The 22,425-nt window shown below is 38.1% G+C and overlaps 1 protein-coding gene across 1 annotated transcript; it reads right to left on the bottom strand.

Annotated features, from left to right (window-relative positions):
• Positions 1–415: 415 nt before the first annotated feature.
• On the bottom strand, positions 416–20,804 carry VPS36 (vacuolar protein sorting 36 homolog; the record flags this gene model as incomplete). Its single annotated transcript, XM_017731275.1, has 13 exons — positions 416–4,220; positions 4,304–4,380; positions 6,823–6,907; positions 7,359–7,423; positions 7,978–8,043; positions 8,942–9,076; positions 9,489–9,566; positions 9,685–9,717; positions 12,521–12,607; positions 13,949–14,038; positions 15,504–15,618; positions 17,107–17,177; positions 20,670–20,804. Coding segments are annotated over 13 exons (1,131 nt in total), but the record flags the coding sequence as incomplete, so codon positions are not given.
• Positions 20,805–22,425: the final 1,621 nt, after the last annotated feature.

The raw sequence follows: 22,425 nt of genomic DNA, 5'->3' as shown, positions 1-22,425 counted from the left end.
TACAAGTACATAAAATACTTGGAATTGTATTCCAGTGCAAAAAGTCTAAATAGTCTGAGCCTTGTCATCAGAGCAGGACTAGATTCACATCAACTATTCCATCAGTACCAGCCCCTTTTACCTTGAACTTGCTGTCCATCTCTGCTGTGAGCATGGCAGGGCAGGGTTTAATGTGCTCTTTCATCAGTAGAAAACTTGAAGTCACAGCATTCAGAGTGCAGTGGCAAAGCAGGAGATGCCAGATCCTACCTGGTCTTTGGTCTGGAGCAGGGATCTGAAGCAGCGTGGTTTCTGTCAGGTCTGCCTCTCCATGAGCATGTGCTAACTAGCAGACTGTGGGGTTTTCTGAAACTTGTCTCAGTCACTCCTGGAGTTTTTGTGGTTTGATGTGTGGTTTTGGTTTGGTTTTTTGGTCTTTTTTTTTTTTTTTTTTTAATAATACCTTAATTCTAAACCACAAACAAAAATTACTCTCAAGCCTGCTGGACAGGACAACTACCTGGGAGGACAGATACTTGGACTTCTGCTCCAATAAAGGTATTTAAATAGATCTTTAAAATACAGACAGATGTTGCCAAGAGACATGTCTAGAATATTCACTCAGCATGAATACTTGTAGCTCATTCTTTGGAGAACAAAATGATAGTTGAAGTCTTCCCAGCAGGTGACCTGGAACTACAGGGTCTTGCATTTCACATGAACGCCTGAAGGGCTGAGAGTTAGGATGAAATGGGAACTGCTAGAATAGGAGAAGGAATGTAATTGTCAGATTTGTCAATTGAACTCAACAGAAAATACATTGGAGAAGGAGTTCCTCCCAAAGAAAATGACGATTTCTTATCAAATCCACAAATAATTTTAAACTGGCCATTCCTGCCTTTTCAGTGTGTATTTTGAAAGAACTGTGCAGTTGCAAATGAGTGCCTCCCAGGCTTCAGGAAGTAGGAGCCTCTACTGTTGGCAACAGGCTCCTACTGTCTTCCACTACTGTTCTCATGAATTCAGCGACAATACTTGCACTAATTTTAGAAGCACAGTTAGGCTCTTTGGACAAACCATGAAAGTCCTGTTAGAAGAACTGAGCATCAAAGAGTTTAGCTAATCAGTATGCACCCAGTAATGATTATGAAAGATACATTTCTGAGGACTTCCAAATGCACATCCATGTATACTTCTCAGAAGAAAAAAAAAATTTGCACTTCAGAAATATGGTCTAGATTAGATCCACATTTCCATAGGCTGAATATAATTTTTCTGAAAACAAAGGCAAAGGAGAAACGGAAAAGATGTACAGATTCCTGAGGAGCGTTTTCCTGTCAGAGGAAAAGGCCCATGTTTTCAAATGAAAAACATAATCATCATTTAAGACTGCTCCATAAAAAGACAAGCACTATTTGTGTAGGCAGCCCCGGCAAAATGGTCATATATTGTGATACAAATATCCTAGGAATAATCAAAACAGGAAAGGTTCATATGTGCACCTTCTGCATTAAACTAGTATGATCTGTAAGAATGGCAATTCCTACATTTTCCTCTCTCCTAGAACCCTGCTTCAAGAGTCAATAGATTTCTTGCTGGCAGTACCAGAGGAAATAGGACCAGGCAATGACAATTTAGGACAGTGTGGTGCACTACCATGACACCACACACCTGTACACATCACTCCTTGTTCACCCAACAGCTGGCTCTCCCTGTGATTCTGGATACATGACTTCATTTCTATGTCAGCTGGGAAAACACATTTAAATGTGCCAAATGCCTTGCCAGTGCTAGCACATGTATAAAAATGCTTGGCTTGCACTCAGACTGCTTCCCTCATGAAAGCAGTGCTTGTGTAGACACCTATAGTTTGACTGTTCTGGCTGGGGTGGGTCACAGGCTACTCAGCAACAGAAGCAAGGCCTTCCAATTACATTTAATTCTGCCCTTTAAATCAAAACCATATTGTATCCTTTTAGGTACAAAATGAGACAGCAAAAATATGATGTCCTTTAACAACCTGCCCCATGGAACCACATGATTTTAATATGTAAAGATTTTAAAGCATTTAAAACATTTAAAAGGAAAAAAACTCAACAGAACAGTCTATTTAAGAAAATGTTTTAATTTTTCTTGCTTTCTAGTAGCCATTTTCTCATGTGTCTATTTAAATTCTAAACCAGCTATACAATTTACACTATAGACTTCTTCCCTGGAGGAAAAACAAAGGAAAAATCTTGGGAAAGAAAATCTTGAGAAAGTACCATTATTCTAAACAGGCTGTATTATTATTGCTTACTTAAGATAATGAAACACTGGGGGTTGGAGGAACAGAGGCTGGCAGCTTACACCTGGCATTTCCTTTCAGGTTTTGTTCTTCCTGCACACGTGCCCCCTCGTGGGGAGAGGTTTAGGCCCACAAACCACTGGCCTTCCGTGACAGGTTTTTTATTGGGCAAAAGACATAGTTGTCAGAAAACAGCTTTTTGCTTCCAAATTTCTCACTTTTCAGTCCCTCCTTAGATATGTGGTGCTTGGTGCACTTTGCATGGATGTCTCCTGTGGGTTGTGGGGAGGATGAAGGATAGCAGCAAGCTGTAAGGCTCCTGAAGAGATGGTACCAGGAGACTAACACAGTAAGAATAGTGTGGAACTGGTTCCTTGAGCCGTGTCAAAGATGTAAGTTTTAGCACCCTTGTGGAGCAGAGGAAAACTGCCCTAAAGAAAGCACTGCATGGAAGTTTGCTTGTGACAAGAGTAAGAGGACACAATTCACTGGATATAAAGGACATCCTACAGGCCACAGGCATGATCACTGTAGGAATCTCTGCACTCAACTCCTTATTGGCAGGCTCTTAATTGATGTCTAGAAATACTTCTGAAAATATTTTCAGGCTCATATTAAAAGCCTTTTTGTCCTTTCTTGTGAAGTTGATCTGGCCATTACAACCACAATGCAGTTACCTGTATGCTGTCCTTGCCCATACCTTGAATTAACTTTATTTATTAAAAATAGTCACTTCAAAATGCCAAAAATTTAGGTAATGTGGATCATAAACATCCACTTAACTGTTATTATCATGACAACAGATCTTCAAGTAGTGTAGCAACTCCACTGGAGTTATGAAAACCGAGGCTATTATATTGCATTCAGTGTGAACACAGGGTGAGGAATACCAAACAATGATACCTGTGATTATTAAACACAGGGTGATAGTCTTCTTCCTCCCTTCAGTATGGAAAGCATATTAATTTTCACATTTGAGAGGTAAGCAAATGAACTGTTTCCCTAAAACAGGTAATAGGCTGATGAAACAAACAAATGATCTTTTGTTAGAAGTACAAGATAAGATACAAGCACATTAAAGCACAGAGTCTGGTAAAGTGACAGGAGGCTGCTCCACTCTGCTACAGACAGGACAGAGAAAGGGCACCCAAAGTGCAACATAAATGGACAGGAAGGAAGATGGCAAGGAAAGAGAAGGGAGGAAGTCTGTGCTAACAATGCTTCTATCTGAGATACTAGTGTAAGATATGACAAAATAAACATGGTCATTTCTAGGTTCACATGACATACAGTAATCTCTCTTGCAGCAGGTTCTGTCTCAAATTACAGAACCCCAAGATCCTCCCTTAGAAAACTGTTCATCACTTCTGGGAGAAGGGGTTACTCTACACTGGTTTGTTCCTTATATCTCAGTACGCACCAAAGTCCTGTTTCTTATCGCTGTGGATACATCTGTCTGCTTTGTTGCTCCAGACATAAACAAACTGGAATTGGAGTATGCAGTAACCTGGCTTCTGGGCACTGCCCTCACAGCACTCTATGGCGATATTCTCTCCACTTTCACTGGTGTGGAGCCTTCTCTTGAAGTGAGAAACTACAGAGCACATCAAATAAAACTTGAAAAATGAGTGAGTTGTCTTGAGACAATTGACATGCTTCTGACTTTGTGATTTCTATTTCCTTTCAGTTCCATGTAAGAGGATTCAGCACTTGAAATACCTGAGAACTGTGAAAGCATTGCAATGTTCATGTCTGTTGCAGTTCACTAACAAAATAAAAATTTTAAAGTCAGTTCTTGGAAGGATTCTGCCCTCTGCTCTCTTGTTCAACTATTACATAACAAATTGTACACAAATGGTATTAGCTTTGTGTCAGAAATAAATTTGGGTAGAATCTCAAGCCTTCCACTGAATCATCTCTGCAAAGATGGCCCATCTTTTCAGCAAGAAGCAGCCTAGAGAAAGCAATAGAAGACGTCCTGTATTAGTTGAGGACAACATGGTAACTAAAGGATTAAACACCACAATTGCTACTTACCTTTCTTTGGCTAAGAGAACAGACATCCCCACCAGCTTAGCAAACTCATCAGCTGTGAGAGAACCCTTTTCAGATACCTGTCAAAGACCAAATACACAAATAAACAAACTATGGCATTAAAAGAACAACAAAGTTCTCTCAGCTACTGAATCAGGTCTAGCCTCGAGAAGTGATGAATTGGTAGCAAATCCCTTGAGAAGAAAATTAGTTTGTTTGCATTTTTAAAAAGTACAACTAATTCTGAGTATTTCCCTTTAAAAGCATCTCTTCTGTGTCCTGGGAAAACTGCCAAGTATAAAAAAGGAAGAGAGAAAAGAGTTAAATCTGTAAAAAGAATCATATGGTAACCTTTCCTTTGGATTTTTTTTTAAAGATGCCTTGGAACCAAAATGAACGGAAAAATTAGAATAGCTCAGACAGCAGAATACAGTCTCCATCAGCATTTACACAGCAGAACTATCCTAAGTGATTCTGCAAACACTGAAGCCTAAATGAGGAAATAAAAGACCTGTTCAGGGCAGCTCATCAATGTAGAAATATAAGTCATCTCAGGTAGAAGTGAAGAATTTGAGTTTTATGGCATCTAAAGTACACCCACTGCCTACAGAAAAATTCCCAAACTTTAGTACTTCACATGACATTATGGCATACTAGAGGGCTAACTAAAAGCCACCATCACATTCAGCTGACACAAAGACAGGTTCACTCTTGGGACTCAAAACTTTGGCCCTTTTGTCTCAACCATGCTCCTTAATACATACTAAAATGAAACCTTCTCACACATGTTGGACATTTGGATGTTTAAAATACTAGATAAATACGACATATGAAGTCTAGACTTATTATTGCATTGAATTTCCCAGATAAACATGTTTTATTACCCTGAAAATTACTAATTCTTCCAATTCTCCATTGCTTTAGATCCAAGCAAAGTTGTAAATCCGGATGTAGTCGCCATTTCCTGCTTCCCACATAACTGGGTGGGGAGGGGTCTATTCTGCATCATTCTCAGCAGTAGTCCTTTTACAGAAACTCAGATTAAATTAGTCCTAACATGAGATTGTCGGAAGCTAAGTGATCAAATCTGAGTAATGGATGTCAGCTATACAATCGGTGATTATTTATCTTTCCTTCCCAAACCACTACTCTCATCAAGGATGACTCTGGATTCCTTTGATGTCCATGTCATTTCCTGTCTTCACCAGCCATTCAGAACCACATCTCTGTCCTGCCTGAAATCCTATGGCTTCCTTTCGTTTCTTCTCAGAACTTAATGTATAATGTGCAGTAACATTAAAGTACAGGGTGCTTTTGGCCACAAGTCTGATCTCATCTTCCCTTTCCCGTATGGGATAGTCTTCCTCAGTTGATGCCTCTCCCTTGCATTTTTCTATGGAGTCAAAGTCTCATATTATGAAAGTAACAGAAAAAAGACACCTTGGTAATAAATCCACTATCTGTTACTTTTTGCAGTTGACCTCCTTTGTTATCCAGAAAGGTTTTTCCTTTATTTTCAAAGACATAAGCACTCTTACTAAAGGCAACAAATTCATTAGAAACCAAAAATAATCAGAAAAAAACCCTAAAATGGTCTAGGTATTTTTCTATAAATAGAAGAAAAAACCCTGAAAATATTAACGTATATTGAAAGACGTGTTTTAGAATGGAATCTTTTAAATGCTGTATATATTTCTCTTATCTAAAAGTCTTTCTGATGAGCAAAAGCTGTATGGTGACAATCATGCAAAATGCACTGAACAGTCTATCTCATGTCAAGTGAGGAGGTGTCTGTGATAGCTCTACTTTTTCTCCACTGCTCCCTCTTTGACTTTGACATTTAACTTTGGATACACTGAATCAGCCTTTTCTCAAAGGTATGAAAACCAAAAAATTACATTCCACTGAGAAAGAGACAGAAAAATGCATCAAATAATGGGGTAACAGGACTGTGAAGTGTCCAGAGGCAGCAAGACCACAAAGGTTTATGATACTGAGCAATTCATACTACCTTTTTCCCCGATGAAGCTAGCTTAATTCTATAAACACTACTCTCCAACTGAGTGCTCTTCACAGCAGCAAACTTGGTACAAGATGTTACACATATACTGTACTGTTCTGTGAAATAAACCCAACCTAAACAACTACCTATATCAACATTTAAGAGGTGCTCCTACTGCCTACAAGCACATCATGTACAGTGTCTGAAGTTCACTTCTGTTAAATCAGGTGCTCAATACATGCCATGAATTTCATCCTACAGTGCAAAAGATTTGGAGGAAGGCTGAAGGTTAATAAACTTTGAAAAGAGATCGAAAAGAGAATGCAATGACTAAGATTATTGCCTGCACAGAACTTTGAAGATGAGAAGTGCTATTTAAATATTTCTCTTAGAAGATATGAAGTGGAATGTTTTGTATTTTGAAACCTCAAGAGGAAATCCCATACCTCAAGTTTTTTACCTAATGTGTTTAAATTTCCCTAGCAGGGGCAGAACACTGAAGGAAATGAAGTACACTTACTGTCTCTAAAGCAGCAGCTACCATTTCCTCTTCATTATGAGACTGGAGCTCAATCACCATCACACCACTATCAAATATCCGAAGCCTAAAATCAAAAAAGAGAGGCAAAGTAACTAAAAACCCTGTGCACATCACCTATGGTCACACTTCTAATGCAGCCACACCTATAACCACATTACAAAAGGGGAAAAAAATCTCCCAAGCCCCAAACAAGCTCAGTAAGATGAACTTAAGCTTAACATCATCTTCAAAATCTGAAGAGACAGAAAAGAGCAGGGCATATGTCTGGTCTTGGTTAAACCCTTTTCCAGTCTGAAAAAGTTGTAAGTGAAAAAAATAATGTCTTCCTAGCTAAACATTAATGTTTTAATTTAGAGTGGATGTTGGTGCAGACGCCAGCATCCTTTGAGCAAAGAATGACTTTGTTAAAAATAGCCACAGCAACAACAAAAAAATCTACTGCTAGTAAAACATTAAATCATCATGGTCTGACCTGTGAGTGCCATGCTTTACAAACAAATCTGTAAAGCTCTTACCTTAGTGGCAATTTCAGTGATTCCAGCATTTTACAAGCATTCACTAAATCTTCTGGGGACAGCAACTATTAAAATAGTGAAACATATTTATTCACAGCTTGCATTTCAGGTGTATAACATCAAACAAAGCTTTAGTAGCTGCAGCTATAAAATACACCAGGCTACATTATTGTTAATTCTTTTTCCTTTTTATTGTGCAGTCTATTTTCTTAGCTTCTGTGATCCTTTCTGTTCCCTTCCTCTGTGTTCTATAATAATCTTTCTTGCCCTGTTTACAGAAAGAATTGTTGTATTTTGTAAAAAAATAAACCCAGAACATTCACCATTCTTTAGTAGTCTCTTTCCTTTAAGTTTTGTTTCCAGATAAGTATGGATTTTCCCTTTCACATGGTATAATAAAAAGCAGAATACATTATCACAACTTATAAAGGATACATAAGTATTATATGTAAGAATGAGAAAGGAAAAAAGGTAAAACCCCTCTAATTTTAATAAAAAACTGATCACATCTTGCTGTAGACAAGTAGAATGAGCAATTGCTAGGGAACATTTTTACCCTTTTTAATATCCTTATCACTGAAGTCCTGCTATAAAATATTGACCCAAGGCAGTGTCTCACCTCTAGCCCTCGAGCACGATTCACCAGGCAGTACACTTCTGTAAGAGACATGATCCCCCCTCGCTCCTGCGTGAATAAGCACAAGACTGGTAAGAGAAACAGCATTAACCCAGGAAACACAGCATCTCTATTTGCAGGTGGCTGATTAAATAGCTAAAACAGAGGGGCTGAATGATGGGCCCTAATGGGGAAAACTAAAGAGCTAAGTTACACCTTTCACTAACAATTTTAAAATGCGAAACAGTGACACTACACTGAAGGACTGTGAATTACTTTGATTTTGAAGCAGAGAATAAATCACAGGAACAAAGAATTTCAATATATTAAATCTATCAATCAATTTACCATTTTTACTTTTCAGACAAACTCAGTTTTCCATTCTGATCACAGCAGGTAGCACATACCTTTCACAAAAATACTGTAGTATGTATGCTTTTTAGTAGCAACATAGCCTTCTAAGTTGCAACATAAATTTAACTTTTTGGTGAGAAACCTGTACTCTGTAATAGCTTAAGATAAATTAAAACACAAGATATTACTAAGGGCTGGTAATCTACTTAGTAATTCTGTCCTATACTTGGAAAAAATGTGTATTTTAAGCACTTTAAGATTCATTACTTGTATTTTCAGTGGGTGCAATTTCATTCTTTCTTAAAAAAAAGAAATATTCTGCAGCAAAGGATGAATACAGGGCTGTTCAAATAGAAAAAAGACCACTTGAACAATTTTCTAAATCTCATAAACATTTTGCAAATTAGAAGTTTATGCCATTAGTCCAAAGAACAATTCATACTTACAAAATTTTTTATTCATAAAGACAATATATATTCCTCCCATAAACTTGAATAGGAGGCTATGCTGCTAAATCTGCTTTAAAAAGAGGCAGAGTACAACAACCAAAACACACCTACAATCAAAATTCAGCAACACACGGAAAATGCTGGTGCAAGGTGTGGTGCTTTACCTCTAAGGGTGTCTGCAGGATTCCAGCCAGTTGCTTCGCCAGCTGCATGTGGTACTGTGTACCAGATCCATATGTTTCCCTCGTAACTGGATTAGCTATACCCATACTCAGTAGATAGGACTTGAACCTAATGGTCTGAACAAGTGAACAAACAAATAAATTTAAAAGTACGTCAGCTAATAAGTGATTCTGGGTTTTAAAAATCTTTAATTTTATTACTATAACGCAGTTTCGGGGAATAAATCCTTCAGTTTGCTACCAAGAAAGTCAATTACTAGGCAAAGAGAAGGCAAGACTTAGTACCATTTATTTTTGACCAGCACAGGTAAAAAAATAGAAAAATTTATATAAAAGCAGTAAAATCATTGCTTTTAAAAATAGTTAAAGAAAAATTAACACTAAGCAAGTAAACTCTACACCAAGTATAAGGGACTAAACACAACAAAACCAACCAGCAAGGGTTTTTATTAACATTACACTATTAAACAGATAGCTTTTTGCTTTTTATAGGAACATTTTTGTAGAATTTACAACAAAATTAAATTACCTCATCCTCAGTGATGTCACCTTGTTTTTCTTTAATCTTGTTAGCTATTGACTTGGATAACTCCACCATTTCCTTAGCCTATCAAGAAATACACACAGATAAGTCAACTTTCAGCTCAAGAGAGAAAATTGTGTTTAAAACTGAGAAAACAAGCGTAAGTCTACTTGAAAAAGTGACACATGCCATCCATCCATACCTTCTCCATTAGTTTGCTAAGGTCCTCAAAAGCCTGAAACAAAAAGCAGACAACACAGATCAGTGTAACTACAGCATTCAGCTTCATGGATACAGGGAGATGCCTTTGTCCATCTACCTAAGGTAGGTATTCATAAGAGCTGCTACCCCTTTAGATTGGTATGTTACAATGTGAGATACCATAACTTATTTGTTGATACAACTGTTTTACAGCATGTCTTATAGTTAAAATAAACATAACAAAGAATGAAGAAGAGAATCAATCACACACTTTTCCAGCATGTGAACAGAAATTCGGTATGATTTATGATGTCCATGTGATAGGAAGGACAATGAGACACTGAGTCCCAGAAAAGATTAAACTGTCCAAGTTTATTATGCTCTCTGTAAGGTAGGGGAAGGTTTCTGGGTGCTGATGGTAGGTTTTGTCCCAACACTTGACCCTCACTGCAGGAGATCTGTTGTTTCTGGTCAGCTGCAAGACAGCTGTAAAGCTACAGTTGTACTCCTCCTGACAAGACAGCTTTACTTTAATCAGAGGATGTTACTTAGTTAGTAAGAAACACTCATTTCAAATCAGCAAGGAAGACGGTATCTGACGACAAAACCTCTGAAATGTGGGGTAACATCTCTTCATTTAAGTACTCCAATAAAATGCTATGGTCTCAAATACAACAACTCTGCAACTCACAAACGGTTTTTAGGCTTAAATGAATCATACATTAAAAATAGCTGAAGGTATACTGAAATTCCAAACTTTTAGTAACAATAAACCAGAATTAAAAAATTCATGTTAAAAAAAAGAGAGCTAGCAACTCCATTAATGCAACTATATTAAAAAGCAACCCTCTTTTCTCCCACCCTCATTAACACACATTCATTCAGCCTCCTCACTTCTCTCAAATACATGACATGTCCAAGTCGTCAACCTTTTTCAAACAACCTTTTCTGAGCAACTGGTGTGAGAAAAATTCCTGAACCTTTTCATCTAATGCTTAGCTGACAGCAGCATCCAAGCCCTCCAGCCACAAGTAAAGAAGGTTACAGTGTCAAATGGCCAGAGAGACATCTTGCCTGCAGCTTCCAGTCACTGCCTCTATGTCATTTCTGGCTTACTCTGACTAATCCCCCACTAGAAAGACACATTTTAGCTGTGTTTTTGCAGAAGACCCCAATAGGTCTTTACATATAGGTGCCTTAAGTAGAAGCTTATTGGTCAGAGATTCAACATACAAAGAACAAAAGGAGATACCTCTAGAAAGAGACAGGCCTTGCTTTTCACCTCCTGATAGCACCAGTGTTTCTCCACTGACTGGACAAGTTTAGTCTCCTAACATTTGGTACCTGAGTTAGGTACCACCAAAATTAAGTGGTCCACATGGAGAAAAGAAAATATACCACTGCATAACAATAATTTACCACTAAGAAAAGAAAAACTTCTCTTTGGACTACTTCTTCTTACTCCCTAATCTTCCAAACTGAATAATTTACAATAGGTTTCCCAATCCCTAGTGTAAATCAAAGTCCTGCTACTCTACTTGTATATGATATCAGCAAGAAGTTTTCTAACAGGGCTTTTCCCAGCTTATTTCTAGTCTCTATACCTGCATGAAAACAACATTGATCAAAAGAACCCTTGATTTAGCTAAATAAACAGCATGCTGTGTCTAACTCCTCCTCTGCCTGACTCACCCAGGGCAGGCCTGGAAACAAAGGGGAATGTGCACACACCTAACAGGAACTTCCTCAGATAAACAAAAGGCTAAAGAGCTGGATTCTTATCAGCACTGAACAGCAGATGCAGGAAGCCTTTTCCTGGAAGCCAGGGCACCATTTTTTAAATTAAGTCATTTATAACATTTAAAGCTGGAGGAAGGCAGGATTTTACAAGTCATGGTTTTCCTCTGCTCACACAGCATGTTTAAATGGATTTCTTTTACTCTCTGACAAAGCTACTAAGGAAAAAATAAGCAGACAATGCCTTTTGAACTATATACACATGCATGTAACCACAATACCTTTTGAACTACACACAAAACTTCATTCATTACGCTCCTCACACACAGAAAGCAAGTAAGTTTAATGCTCCCAGTATCTGAAATAGCACATGGCCTGCAAAGGCACTATCATTTTCATAAGTATTAGAGCAGGGAATGCCTTTTTCTCGTGGCACACTGAAGTCCATAAAGCTTTGCCCCAAGAACAAATCTGCTGCATGTAGTTTATGAGTACTTTTGTATTAATCTCTACTACCAAGACAGAATTAGACTATTTTTGAGGGTACTGCTCTCAGGTATGTATGAAGAAATTAAATGTCTCTGCTGTTCATCAGTATTGAACCTGAAATTCAACTGTTGTGCTGGTTCTATGGAAAAGGATGATCTCCATCTAGCCCAGGTATTTTACAAAATACTTGTAACATCTTGTCAATGCCTGGACTGCAAATCATTTTACTGTAATTATAAGCCTAAATGTAACATTTAAAAACCTGACTATAGGATGAAAATCTAACTTCATCACAGTTATGTGCAGACACTCGGATCAGCATATTCTGCTTAATATATATTCAATTTTCAATTGAAACAAAAATTAGTTTAATAAATACACACTGTTAGTTTCAAAGAACAATATCCTTGAAAGGAATTGTTTAAATGAAGTACCTTTACATATATTGAAAAGCCAGTTAACAAAATAAATAATTGTAAACTGTACACTCTTAATCAACTCAGACTTCTCAAAAAAAACAATAAATAGTCTCAACTGTCCCTAAAAGAAAGTGTGAATGAATGTAAATAGTTCAGACAGGTGGTTGACCTTGAAATTTCCAAAGTACCTACCTCAGAAATGTTTTTGTCAGTCTCTTTTCTTTTTTCTTCTAATTTCCTTTCAATACCTACAATTCCTACAGCCCTTATTCTTCCTGCCTGAAAAAAAAAAAAAAAAAGGAAAAAGGGAAAGAATCAAAATAGGAAATGTTAAGTTTTCTCACCTGCCTCACTGTGAAAATTAGAGGACAGGAAATACTCCTTCAAACAGCAGATATCATTCGTACAATATTTCATGCATTTCTTGACAGTAATTTTTAAGCCATTGTAAAAACAAACAAACAAGAAATGTGAACCATGTATAAACTTGCTGTACTAGACAAATAATGATATTGATAATACACTGAAGCTATTAATATGGCTTAACATCCAGACTGAGTAATCCAGCTCATCTCAATTCTAGCCTCCCAAGACCATGTGAGCATCCATACTAGAGCTATGGAAATGCCTGAGTGTATTACTTCAAGAAATCCAGCCTGAAGAAACAGAAACATAGAAACACAATGCTAAGTGCAGTCTAATTTACCTTCCTCAGAGGTTTTACAATGGGGGTGATGGTGAAACTTTTACCAGATGCCAAATGTGTTCTAGAAAGGCTGGTACCTACGTGGCAGCAGTGTCAGGCCTCTAATCTCTGACTGCAAATCTTAGCACTGGTGTTAATGAGTTACTATGGCTTAAGTACAACAGGGAAGGCATTTTGATTAGATTCTTCATGCATTACTCCAAATGCAATTGTGCTTATAGGTCCTACATTGACCAAAAGGGACATACAGGATTTCATATTGAACAATCTTTAAATCATCCTATTTCATTCACACAATACTATATATTCATATATTCAGCACATTAATATATAGAAACAACACCTACATGTTTATCAGTTTATAATCTAAAAGTATGAAGGCAGATAAAGAAGGTATTTTAACATATGACATTCTTCCAAACAACTGTCCATTCAGAATACACATTCAAATCAAACATACATAGGTTTCAAAGAGTTAAATAAAAGTTATGCTATATATTTAACTTCCAGCCACAAAAAAAATAAACCAGAAATCACAATTAAGACAAAAAAATTTTCCAGCATCATTGGACCTCACATGCTGAATAAAAGTATATGCAAATAAATATTTTATTTGCACAATTATGTGTGTGTGTGTCTAACTGAAACAAACAAAAAAAAGAGCTCATTATTTAAACACACTCAAGAAAGAGAGGATACTTTGTTCTATCAGGTGAAAAATGCAAATGAGAAACTAATTTATGCCAGTGAAAAAACAGGCAAACTAAAGCTGAATTCCTACATGTGCCCATGATGTTGGTTAGAGAGTCACATGCTGGATGCAGTATATGGAGGTGGCAAGAAGTGGCAATAAGAGATTACACACAATAAGAAGTGTGGCAATAAGAGATCCTGCTCAGAAGCTCTGCACATACCTGTGAATCCTTGTTAACTTGCATGGCCTGACCAGTGGGTATGCTCTCCCATCTCCTTTGTGTGATTTCTTCTGATAATCGTCTATAGAACTGCAAACATTAAAGAGTGACAACAGATGTTTCATAAACTGTGCAGAGTACCTCTGGGTAATTTTAGCATCTTGGTGGTGATGAAATAAACTTCACCAAGCATGGAGACAAAGCATGGTAACACCTACACATCTATGGTACAGAACTCACTATATGGAAATTCTTAATGTCCAGTCTTCAAAACTATTCACATTAGATAGGACAAGCCATGTAGTCACTAAGTACTTCCATTGTGAAATATTTCTTCAGATATTCAAAATGTCCCAAACCATGCTAAAGTTAAAAATGTTGAGGTATACTCAAAGGCATGCTTGTAAAGGAAGGGAAGTTGAACAATACGATTGCTATTGATCTGCTAATTCAACAATATAAAAACAACCACACAGGTCAATTAAACTGATTTGTTTATTGCTAATACCAGAAGGTGGCATTAGCTAATGCTACGTATATCCCACTGACCAATATCCAGAAAGAAAATCTATTCCACCCTTTTCATTGTTCAGTTTCACAGGAAAGCATTCAGAAGTCATAAAGAAAGGCTCAGGTGTAATTGATGTGCTAGGCAACCAGAAAGCACAGTAAGTTTAATTTTCAGACACAACATTAACATTAAAATAATTACGATTATGATTGAGAAAAACACGTATTTATACTATGCTTAAACCTACAGTCACCATAATCTGAAAACTGCTCACAAAGAAATGAAAGTGAGCCTGATCAAGCACATGCATTTTTAAGACATTTCTAACTAATTTGAGTTGAAAATCTGATTTTCTGCAGTGTACAGGTACAGCTTTTTCCATAGTCCAAAGTTAAAGCTCTCAGTCTCATCAAACGAGGATCTTCCACTGTGAAATTTCTTTACAGAGCGCAATTTGTTTGGTTTTTAGGATAACCCTTCTTTTAAGAATATATTACGTTTTTCTTAGAATGTTCAAAGCCTTTGAGATTCGGAGTAGGTTAAAAAAAAAATTTATAAAGTGTATAATGAATGCAAGTTCTGAGGCAACAAAAGGTGTTCAGCAATAAAATTAGAGAGATAATTAGGAATAAGTTGTTTGATTCCTCTTCAATAGAGGGTTAGGTACAAAGAAACATCTTTTACTCTGTTAAACATTTAACAGATTTCAGAGATGCCATTTTGGAAAAGCCTGTGTTCAATTTAGTAGATTTTTTAAAAAAGGAAGTATAAGATTATACTAAACGCCTTAAAATAAGGACTAGCCTTGTAATGCCTCTTGACATTTTTGGAACTCTATTTGCAGTATTTAATGAAAGTAGACAACATGGGAGGCTCATAGTGTTTGTCTTCAAAAAGGATGTATTGAAAAAGCTCCACCTCAAAAGTAAACATGGAAAGATCATAGAAAATTATCAGAAACACAGCAAGAGGAGAAAAGCATGTCCAAAGACCTGATTTGCTCGGCATCCATGGTGCAAGACTTGTCCATGGTACAACACTTACCTCAATCTGCCCATGTTCTTTGAAAGAAAGCTTGATGTAGGAATATTTGCTGCTTTGGAATGGACCAGGTTCTTTGTTTGAAGAAGCAGGATGAAGATGAACTACTATTTTGGCACTAAGGAAAAGGTAAAGGAAAGAGAAGATATTTCTGTAATATCTAAATAAACTATTTCTGCCCCAAAGTTAACCTTTCATCAAAACCTCTTTTAACTATCTCACATAAGAGCTACAGATGATCGAAAAATGTTTTACATTTATGCACCAACATTTGAATATTTTGAAGTATGTCTTGCAAAAACTACTACAGCCTCTAAAGCAGAAACATTTTACAAATTTAAAATGTACCTACCATAAATTCTTAAGAAATAAACACAACAAATTTAAAAATTTCAAGCAATAATTTCCAAAAAACCTTTTAGTTAGGATAAAAAGTGATTGTCACGTTGTCGTGTAATTTGGCAGTAGTTATTGCAGGTCAAAAGCCAAAATACGCTATCTTTGACACAGGAAAACAAAAGGTTTCAATATTATGTGTAACCTATCCCACTTTTATATGTCACTTGTGGACACTGTATGTGAACTTATCCAAAACCAACATTCAAAGGCAACATGCATGGAAATAACAGTCTAAAATGACACCTACTACCAAAACAGACCTTGGGAGTGCACGATTTTAGGCAAATGAACAGACTGCTATCACAATATGACTGCAAGTCCCCCATTCCCATCTCATTTTACTAATACTCTTTTCATTGGTCTTTATCTACTTCTCCAGCATTAGTGAATTAACTGATTTCTTCTGAATACCCCCAGCATATTACTGTACTGATCTGACTGTAGGCTGCTGATGCCATGATGATTTTTTTGCCTTTTCTTTTATACACCTTTCTATAGTTTTTGTATTCTTAGTGTTTTTTAGCCTACATTCTTAGACTTATTTGTTAAATTAGGAGACTAAACATCTTAGAAGCCCCAAACACCAAGGTCCTCTCCAGAACACATTTTGTAAACTGAGATAGGACCATCCAGGGGAAGGTTCCTCGGGGAGGTGGGCTCACTTGATCCTCTCATTGGGGGATCTTTGATAGATATGCTAGTTAGTAAAACCTATAATGTTATACCCGATCTATTGTGGGTGTGCATTGCAGTGCGCATTTCGGGGCATTCCACCTGGACATGGAGCACCTAAGGATCCTTAAAATAAATTTGAGGTAAAACCTCTTTTTCCCTTCTAACTGTGTTTGATTCTTGATTTTAAGACCAGGAAAAGATATCACTGCAAGCAGAGGTTAATTATGTATGTATTTCTCCAGGTAAAATTTTTTCTCTCTTTAGAAACTTAAAATCATAGAATTGTTTATGTTGGAAAAGACCTCTAAAATCATCAACACACACTTGTTTAGTGATTACATGACAGTTACTTAACAAATCACATCAATCATGACTCTCTTACACTTTTGACCTAAATTGTCCTTGTGGCTGTCAGTCTGGAAACTTAAGATTGCAAATGGAACCTACCACGAATTAATCTATAATATCAGGTACCTCACATAACATGCATGTGAAAGGATCCATCTGAAAAAGACAATGAGGATGTCCATACCTTTTTCCTATCCCAGCTGCTTGCTCTTCAATAAACACAATCTGAGACAGAGGTACAGCAATGCAGCACTCCTGGAATAAACACCACAAACACAGGTGAATTAAAGCCATATCCTGTCTATTCACTCTCTAAACCCAAGTGTTCTCTTTCCCCATTTCACAAACAGTATGGATATCTACAGGTGCTGCCTGAGGCACTCTATGTGAAATAGGATTGTAAGAACAGAAACAATGTATTACAGTGAAATATATGTAGAAAAATAGCACAAAATTGAAACTGAGTTCTAGTTAATTAAAAGACCTCAACAAACTTAAGTGTCAATGTGTCAACTTTAAAAACCTCAAGCTAGATTCATAGAAGGGACTACAAGATTTAACAAATCCTTAGATCTAAGTTCAAAACTTAAACACTAAAATTTCCACACTACTGCACCTGATCACTGTAGGTGCATGATACTCATAGGTTCTTGACATTTTTGCATTGATGTTACTTTGGGAGCTAAAAAAATACCCAAACCCACCAGTCTCTTTAAATACTGAATATCTAAAACCTAGACTATTGTCTGAGTGCAATAGGAAATTTTCCATCTATCCTACAGTGAAGGACTTAATCCAGCAATTGGTGCATCTCAACACACATTTACTGGACTGTGCTTTAAACAAAAGAGCAAGAAACAAGACTGTATCCAGTTGTTGGAGACTAACCTACCCGAGGCTGAACTCTTTATACATGCATTTGAGACAGAAATTGCTACAACAATGATACAAAGCATCTAATAAGGTGCCTGGTCTGGTTTTGGTGAACATCCTTTGAGGAACATCACTTCCCATACAACAGCCTGGTGATTGACACAGTCACACAGAATGCAGGAAACATAGGCTGCATTTCCTCTCTGAACCTCTCTCTTCCACCTGCTACTGCCTAACACCAGTTTACAACAGACACTGTTACAGGGCCCTCTAAATCCCTACTACCAAAATTGTTCCTCTTTGTATGGAATAATTAAATACCCATTAAATCTGAGAGCGGGGAAGTATACATGCAGGAGCCCCACCTCCAATAAGTAAATCTCTTACTGAAAAAACATGGGTTGCACTTCCTTTTCTAAAAACTCTTACTGCAAGCTATCTAGACTCTTCTATTACTCTAGTTGCTGAAGCCATTACAAACAATTATTGTTTGTAAAACATCCACAAAGTTCTGGACACTTTAAAAGATACGCAATATGACACTTCTGTTAAAAAAAGGGTTTGAGAATGACAAAAAGAGTTCAACTATATATAGTATGTACACTGTCAAAGTGACTGATTAATTTCATTCCAAGATAGAAAGTTATGTGAACTTATTTTAAGTACAAGGACTTAGAATCACCCCTTCCTGGTGAGAGAAGTTACAGGAAGGGATACAAAAATAGAAATGTGTTAAATATGCTGTGTGTTTATTTGGATTTTTTCTTCTAATGTCTCATGCCCACATTTTGCATGATTTTATCATTTAAAATTTTGTACAAATTAGCTATGTAACAAACTTTACAGAATTCCTTTTTTTTTTTTTGGAAACACTGTTCAACTGCAGATGGCATGTAAAAAGCAGCTACAAAGCACAGCTAATGACAAGAGCCCCATTTATTATTATAGATTACTGACACAATAAAAAGGGACTCTCTACAAATTTATTCGAGGTAAGCTAGCTAAGGTTTCTAAGTCTGATGTTAAATCACACCTGAGCTTAGACAACAACTCACCATGAAAACAAAAGGGCACCATGCTCCCCATGTTTCAGTACTGAGAGCTTGAAAATAAATCAGCTTTATTTACCCCACTAACAAAGCTAATTACATCTCCTAATCAGATGGGTAATTTTTGCCCATCTCTAAGCCATATTTCTGCCCCTTCTGTTAATCAAGCCTGAGTCTGTCAGAATCTTTGCTGAGTTAAATTAGTTAAAATAAAATAATTTTTCTTCTTCTCCAAGGTTTTCCTCTGCTGATTTAGTAAATTCAATGACCTTGGGAGAGTACAAGAAATCGCATGGCCTAGAAGCAGAGGGAGAAGTTGGGGAAAAGAGACAAATGTAATCTTTTTGTTGGAAAGGAGAGAATGGGGCTATGTTCAGTTCTACAGCTTGCTGAAGCCATAAAGCCCAATGTTACTCCAAGCATGCAAAAAGTCCAAGTGAGACGATTAGAAGCAGTAGTTGCTGAAGTACATGCTCAGCTCTCAAAAAGAGATGCTGAGGAAGAAATAAAAGGTTTAGGATTAACAGAGTTTAGTACATTATTTTATGTGATAATATGATGACTGTGCAAAAAAGCCCCATGTTAATTTATACAAAACAGCCACGGTCTGGACAATCAAGCCCTAACTTGTGTAACAGTAACCCTACCACGGGTAACAGCCCTTCAAACATTTTGAAAAATTTGTACTAAAAATAATTCTCCTGTTTCTGCAAACAATCCCTAAAGAAAAAAACACTGCTTTGCCAAATTAAGAACAACCTTGGTGACATTACCTTCAGACTGCCCTTAGTAGCACCCTGCTTTGGAGCAAGGATGTGGTATTTGCTAGGGAACGGCCTTTGGGTGTGAGAGGTGCTTCAGCTGCCCTTGCACAAAACCAGCCCAGTGGAATACAATTTGCTTTTGAAAAGTTGTCACCTAAACGTGCTCTGTCTAAACTTTGGCTTTCAGGGCTAAATTTCTCAATTACTGTGTCCAAAACAAACATAATCCAACCTGGTCTGAGGAAGACTTCTCCTTCAATTGCATCTGTGGAGCAGTGCCCATTGTCACAGTCTATGCGTAGAGCTTTATGTGTTTGTGGTCTTTCTCTCCCACTTCCAGCCTGCATTCCTGGGCTGTGGTTGATGACACAAAGCATTCAGCAGTATTTTTTTACTTTAGTACAGTTACCACACTGCAGTTCTGACAGTGCCACTTAACCTGTGACCAGCTGTCCACAGTAGTACAGACAAATGTTCTGGCTGATCGAAGGGATGGTTCATAGCAGGAGCAGGCAGCTGGGAGGGCAAGATGTGTGCAAAACAATACTGCCACCAAACACGTCCTATTATCAAATCATGGTCTGGCCTATATGGTGGGAGCAGAAGACTGTGAAACTTGGACTTGAAACCAACAAGGAAAAAAAGGCTTTCCTAGACAAGGAGCACAGGAGAGAAGTTCATATTATGATTTGCCTGACACATTCAACTTCAGTCTCAAAATCAATGCTTTTTAGTGCATGACACCAGGCTCTTTTCTCCTTTATTTCTGTGTCGTTAGAAAAGGAAAATTTATAGGATACATTCCTATCCCTTCTCATCTCTGCATGATTATTTTATTAAAGCAAGACTGAGTGAAAGAACACTACATAATCTTCTTTCTGCTGTGAGCCAAAAAGTGGACTATACTTGTACAACAAAACACACACAACGGCAGGAAAAATCCCCTCTCTGTGTGCAGGCTTTTCATTGCAAAAACTTGTTTATTATGGAATTTCCAACTGAATGACATACAGTGTCTTGGGGTGACACCGGAACATACAGGAAACAAAAGTGGGACTTACATGATTCTTCTGATCCCTCCAGATCAGTCGGTGTGTGCTCAGCAGTAAAACTCCACTATCGAATTTCAACTGGACAGGAAAAATAAAACAGATCAACAAAATCTGAACCAGTAAGTTGCATAAATACTGGTCTTGGAAACGTTACACCTTACCACAACACAGCAATCAGATTTAACAGGCCACTATTTTGAGAACACTCCCTTTTTTTCAGAAAACAAAATACATGAAGTTTAGAAAAATAGTATAAAAGGATTAGATGGATAAACACAAACTTCCTTTTTCAAGCGTATAAACTTTTCCCCCGGAAATCCTGAGGGATCCTCCCTCCATATACTCTGCAAGATGTACAAAAGTTCTTAAATGTATTTTAAACAGAGCTATTGGCTTTGGAAGCTTCATTATATTCTGACAAAGAAGGTAAAAATTATGCAAAAAAGCAAAGCAACCTAATAAAAAGATGCTGCACACAGTCTGAAATCTTCCATCCTATCACACAGGAGTATTGCTTCTATCTGTGTTGCTGTTGAAAAGCTCCTTACTTATCAGACAGCAAACAGTACCTGGAAAACCTGCATTAGCAAATTGCTTCCTATTTGTAAAATCTGAGGCATGTTTTCACAGCTTTTTGTGATGGCATGCAATTACCATGGTGTGGAAAAATGGAGAGATCAAGAGTCAGTCCGGCAGTGAAGTGAAACAATAAGCAGGATGGCTCAGAAAAGAGTAGAGAGTATGTCAGCACCCTTGATGACTAGGGCTCAAGAGCATTTTACAGCTACCAGGATGACTCAAGTGTGAATTGTGCATCATGCCCTGTACCACACCAAAGCAAGGGCTCACTCCCATACAGGAGTGACAGCCCAAGCAGTGGGCAGTGCTTTGTGACAGTGACATTGCCTATACACACTCTGTGGGGGTCCCAACCCTCACCCCACATCACATACACTGTCCAAGGCCTTTCTCACAGAACCGCAGAATCAATTAATTTGGAAAAGACCTCTGAGAGCATCGGGTCCAACCTATGACCCAACACCCCTATGTCAACCAGACCGTGGACTTGAGTGTCATGTCTAGTCTTTCCTTAAACACCTCCAGGGACGGTGACTCCACCACCTCCCTGGGCAGCCCATTCCAATGTCTAATCTCCCTTTCTGTCAAGAAATTATTCCTAATGGCCAACCTAAACTTCCCCTAGCACAGTTTAAGGCTACTTCCACTTTTCCTGTCACTTGTTTCCGGGGAGAAGAGACCGACCCCGACGTGGCTCCACCCTCCTTTCAGGCAGTTGCAGAGAGCAGTAAGATCCCCCCAGAGCCTGCTCTTCTCCAGGCTAAACAATCGCAGCCCCTTCAGCTGCCCTAAGATTTGTGCTCCAGACCTTTCCCCAGCTCCGTTGCCCTTCTCTGGATCCGCTCCAGCACCTCTGTCTGTTCTGAACTGAGAGGCCCTGAACTGAACACAGGATTCGGGACGCGGCCTCACCAGTGCAGGGGTACAGTCCCTGCCCTGGTCCTGCTGGCCACACTATCTGCTATAGGCCAGGGCGCCACTGGCCTTCCTGGCCACCTGGGCACACTGCTGGGTGACGTTCAGCCGGCTGTCTACCGGCACAACCCCTCAAAGCCTGCGCCCTCATCTCCCCACAGAGACAAACCCTGCCAGACCCTGGCGCAGAACGTCCTCCCACACCCCCAATCGATGCTCCGCCTGCAGCCCAAGCCCTTCACGCCCCTCGTACCGCGCCCCTCGCCCGACA

Source organism: Corvus brachyrhynchos, unplaced genomic scaffold (assembly GCF_000691975.1).
Source record: "Corvus brachyrhynchos isolate BGI_N302 unplaced genomic scaffold, ASM69197v1 scaffold103, whole genome shotgun sequence".
Taxonomy (NCBI): domain Eukaryota; kingdom Metazoa; phylum Chordata; class Aves; order Passeriformes; family Corvidae; genus Corvus; species Corvus brachyrhynchos.
Note: the sequence above shows the minus strand (reverse complement) of the source record. Positions and strands in the feature narration are given on the sequence as shown.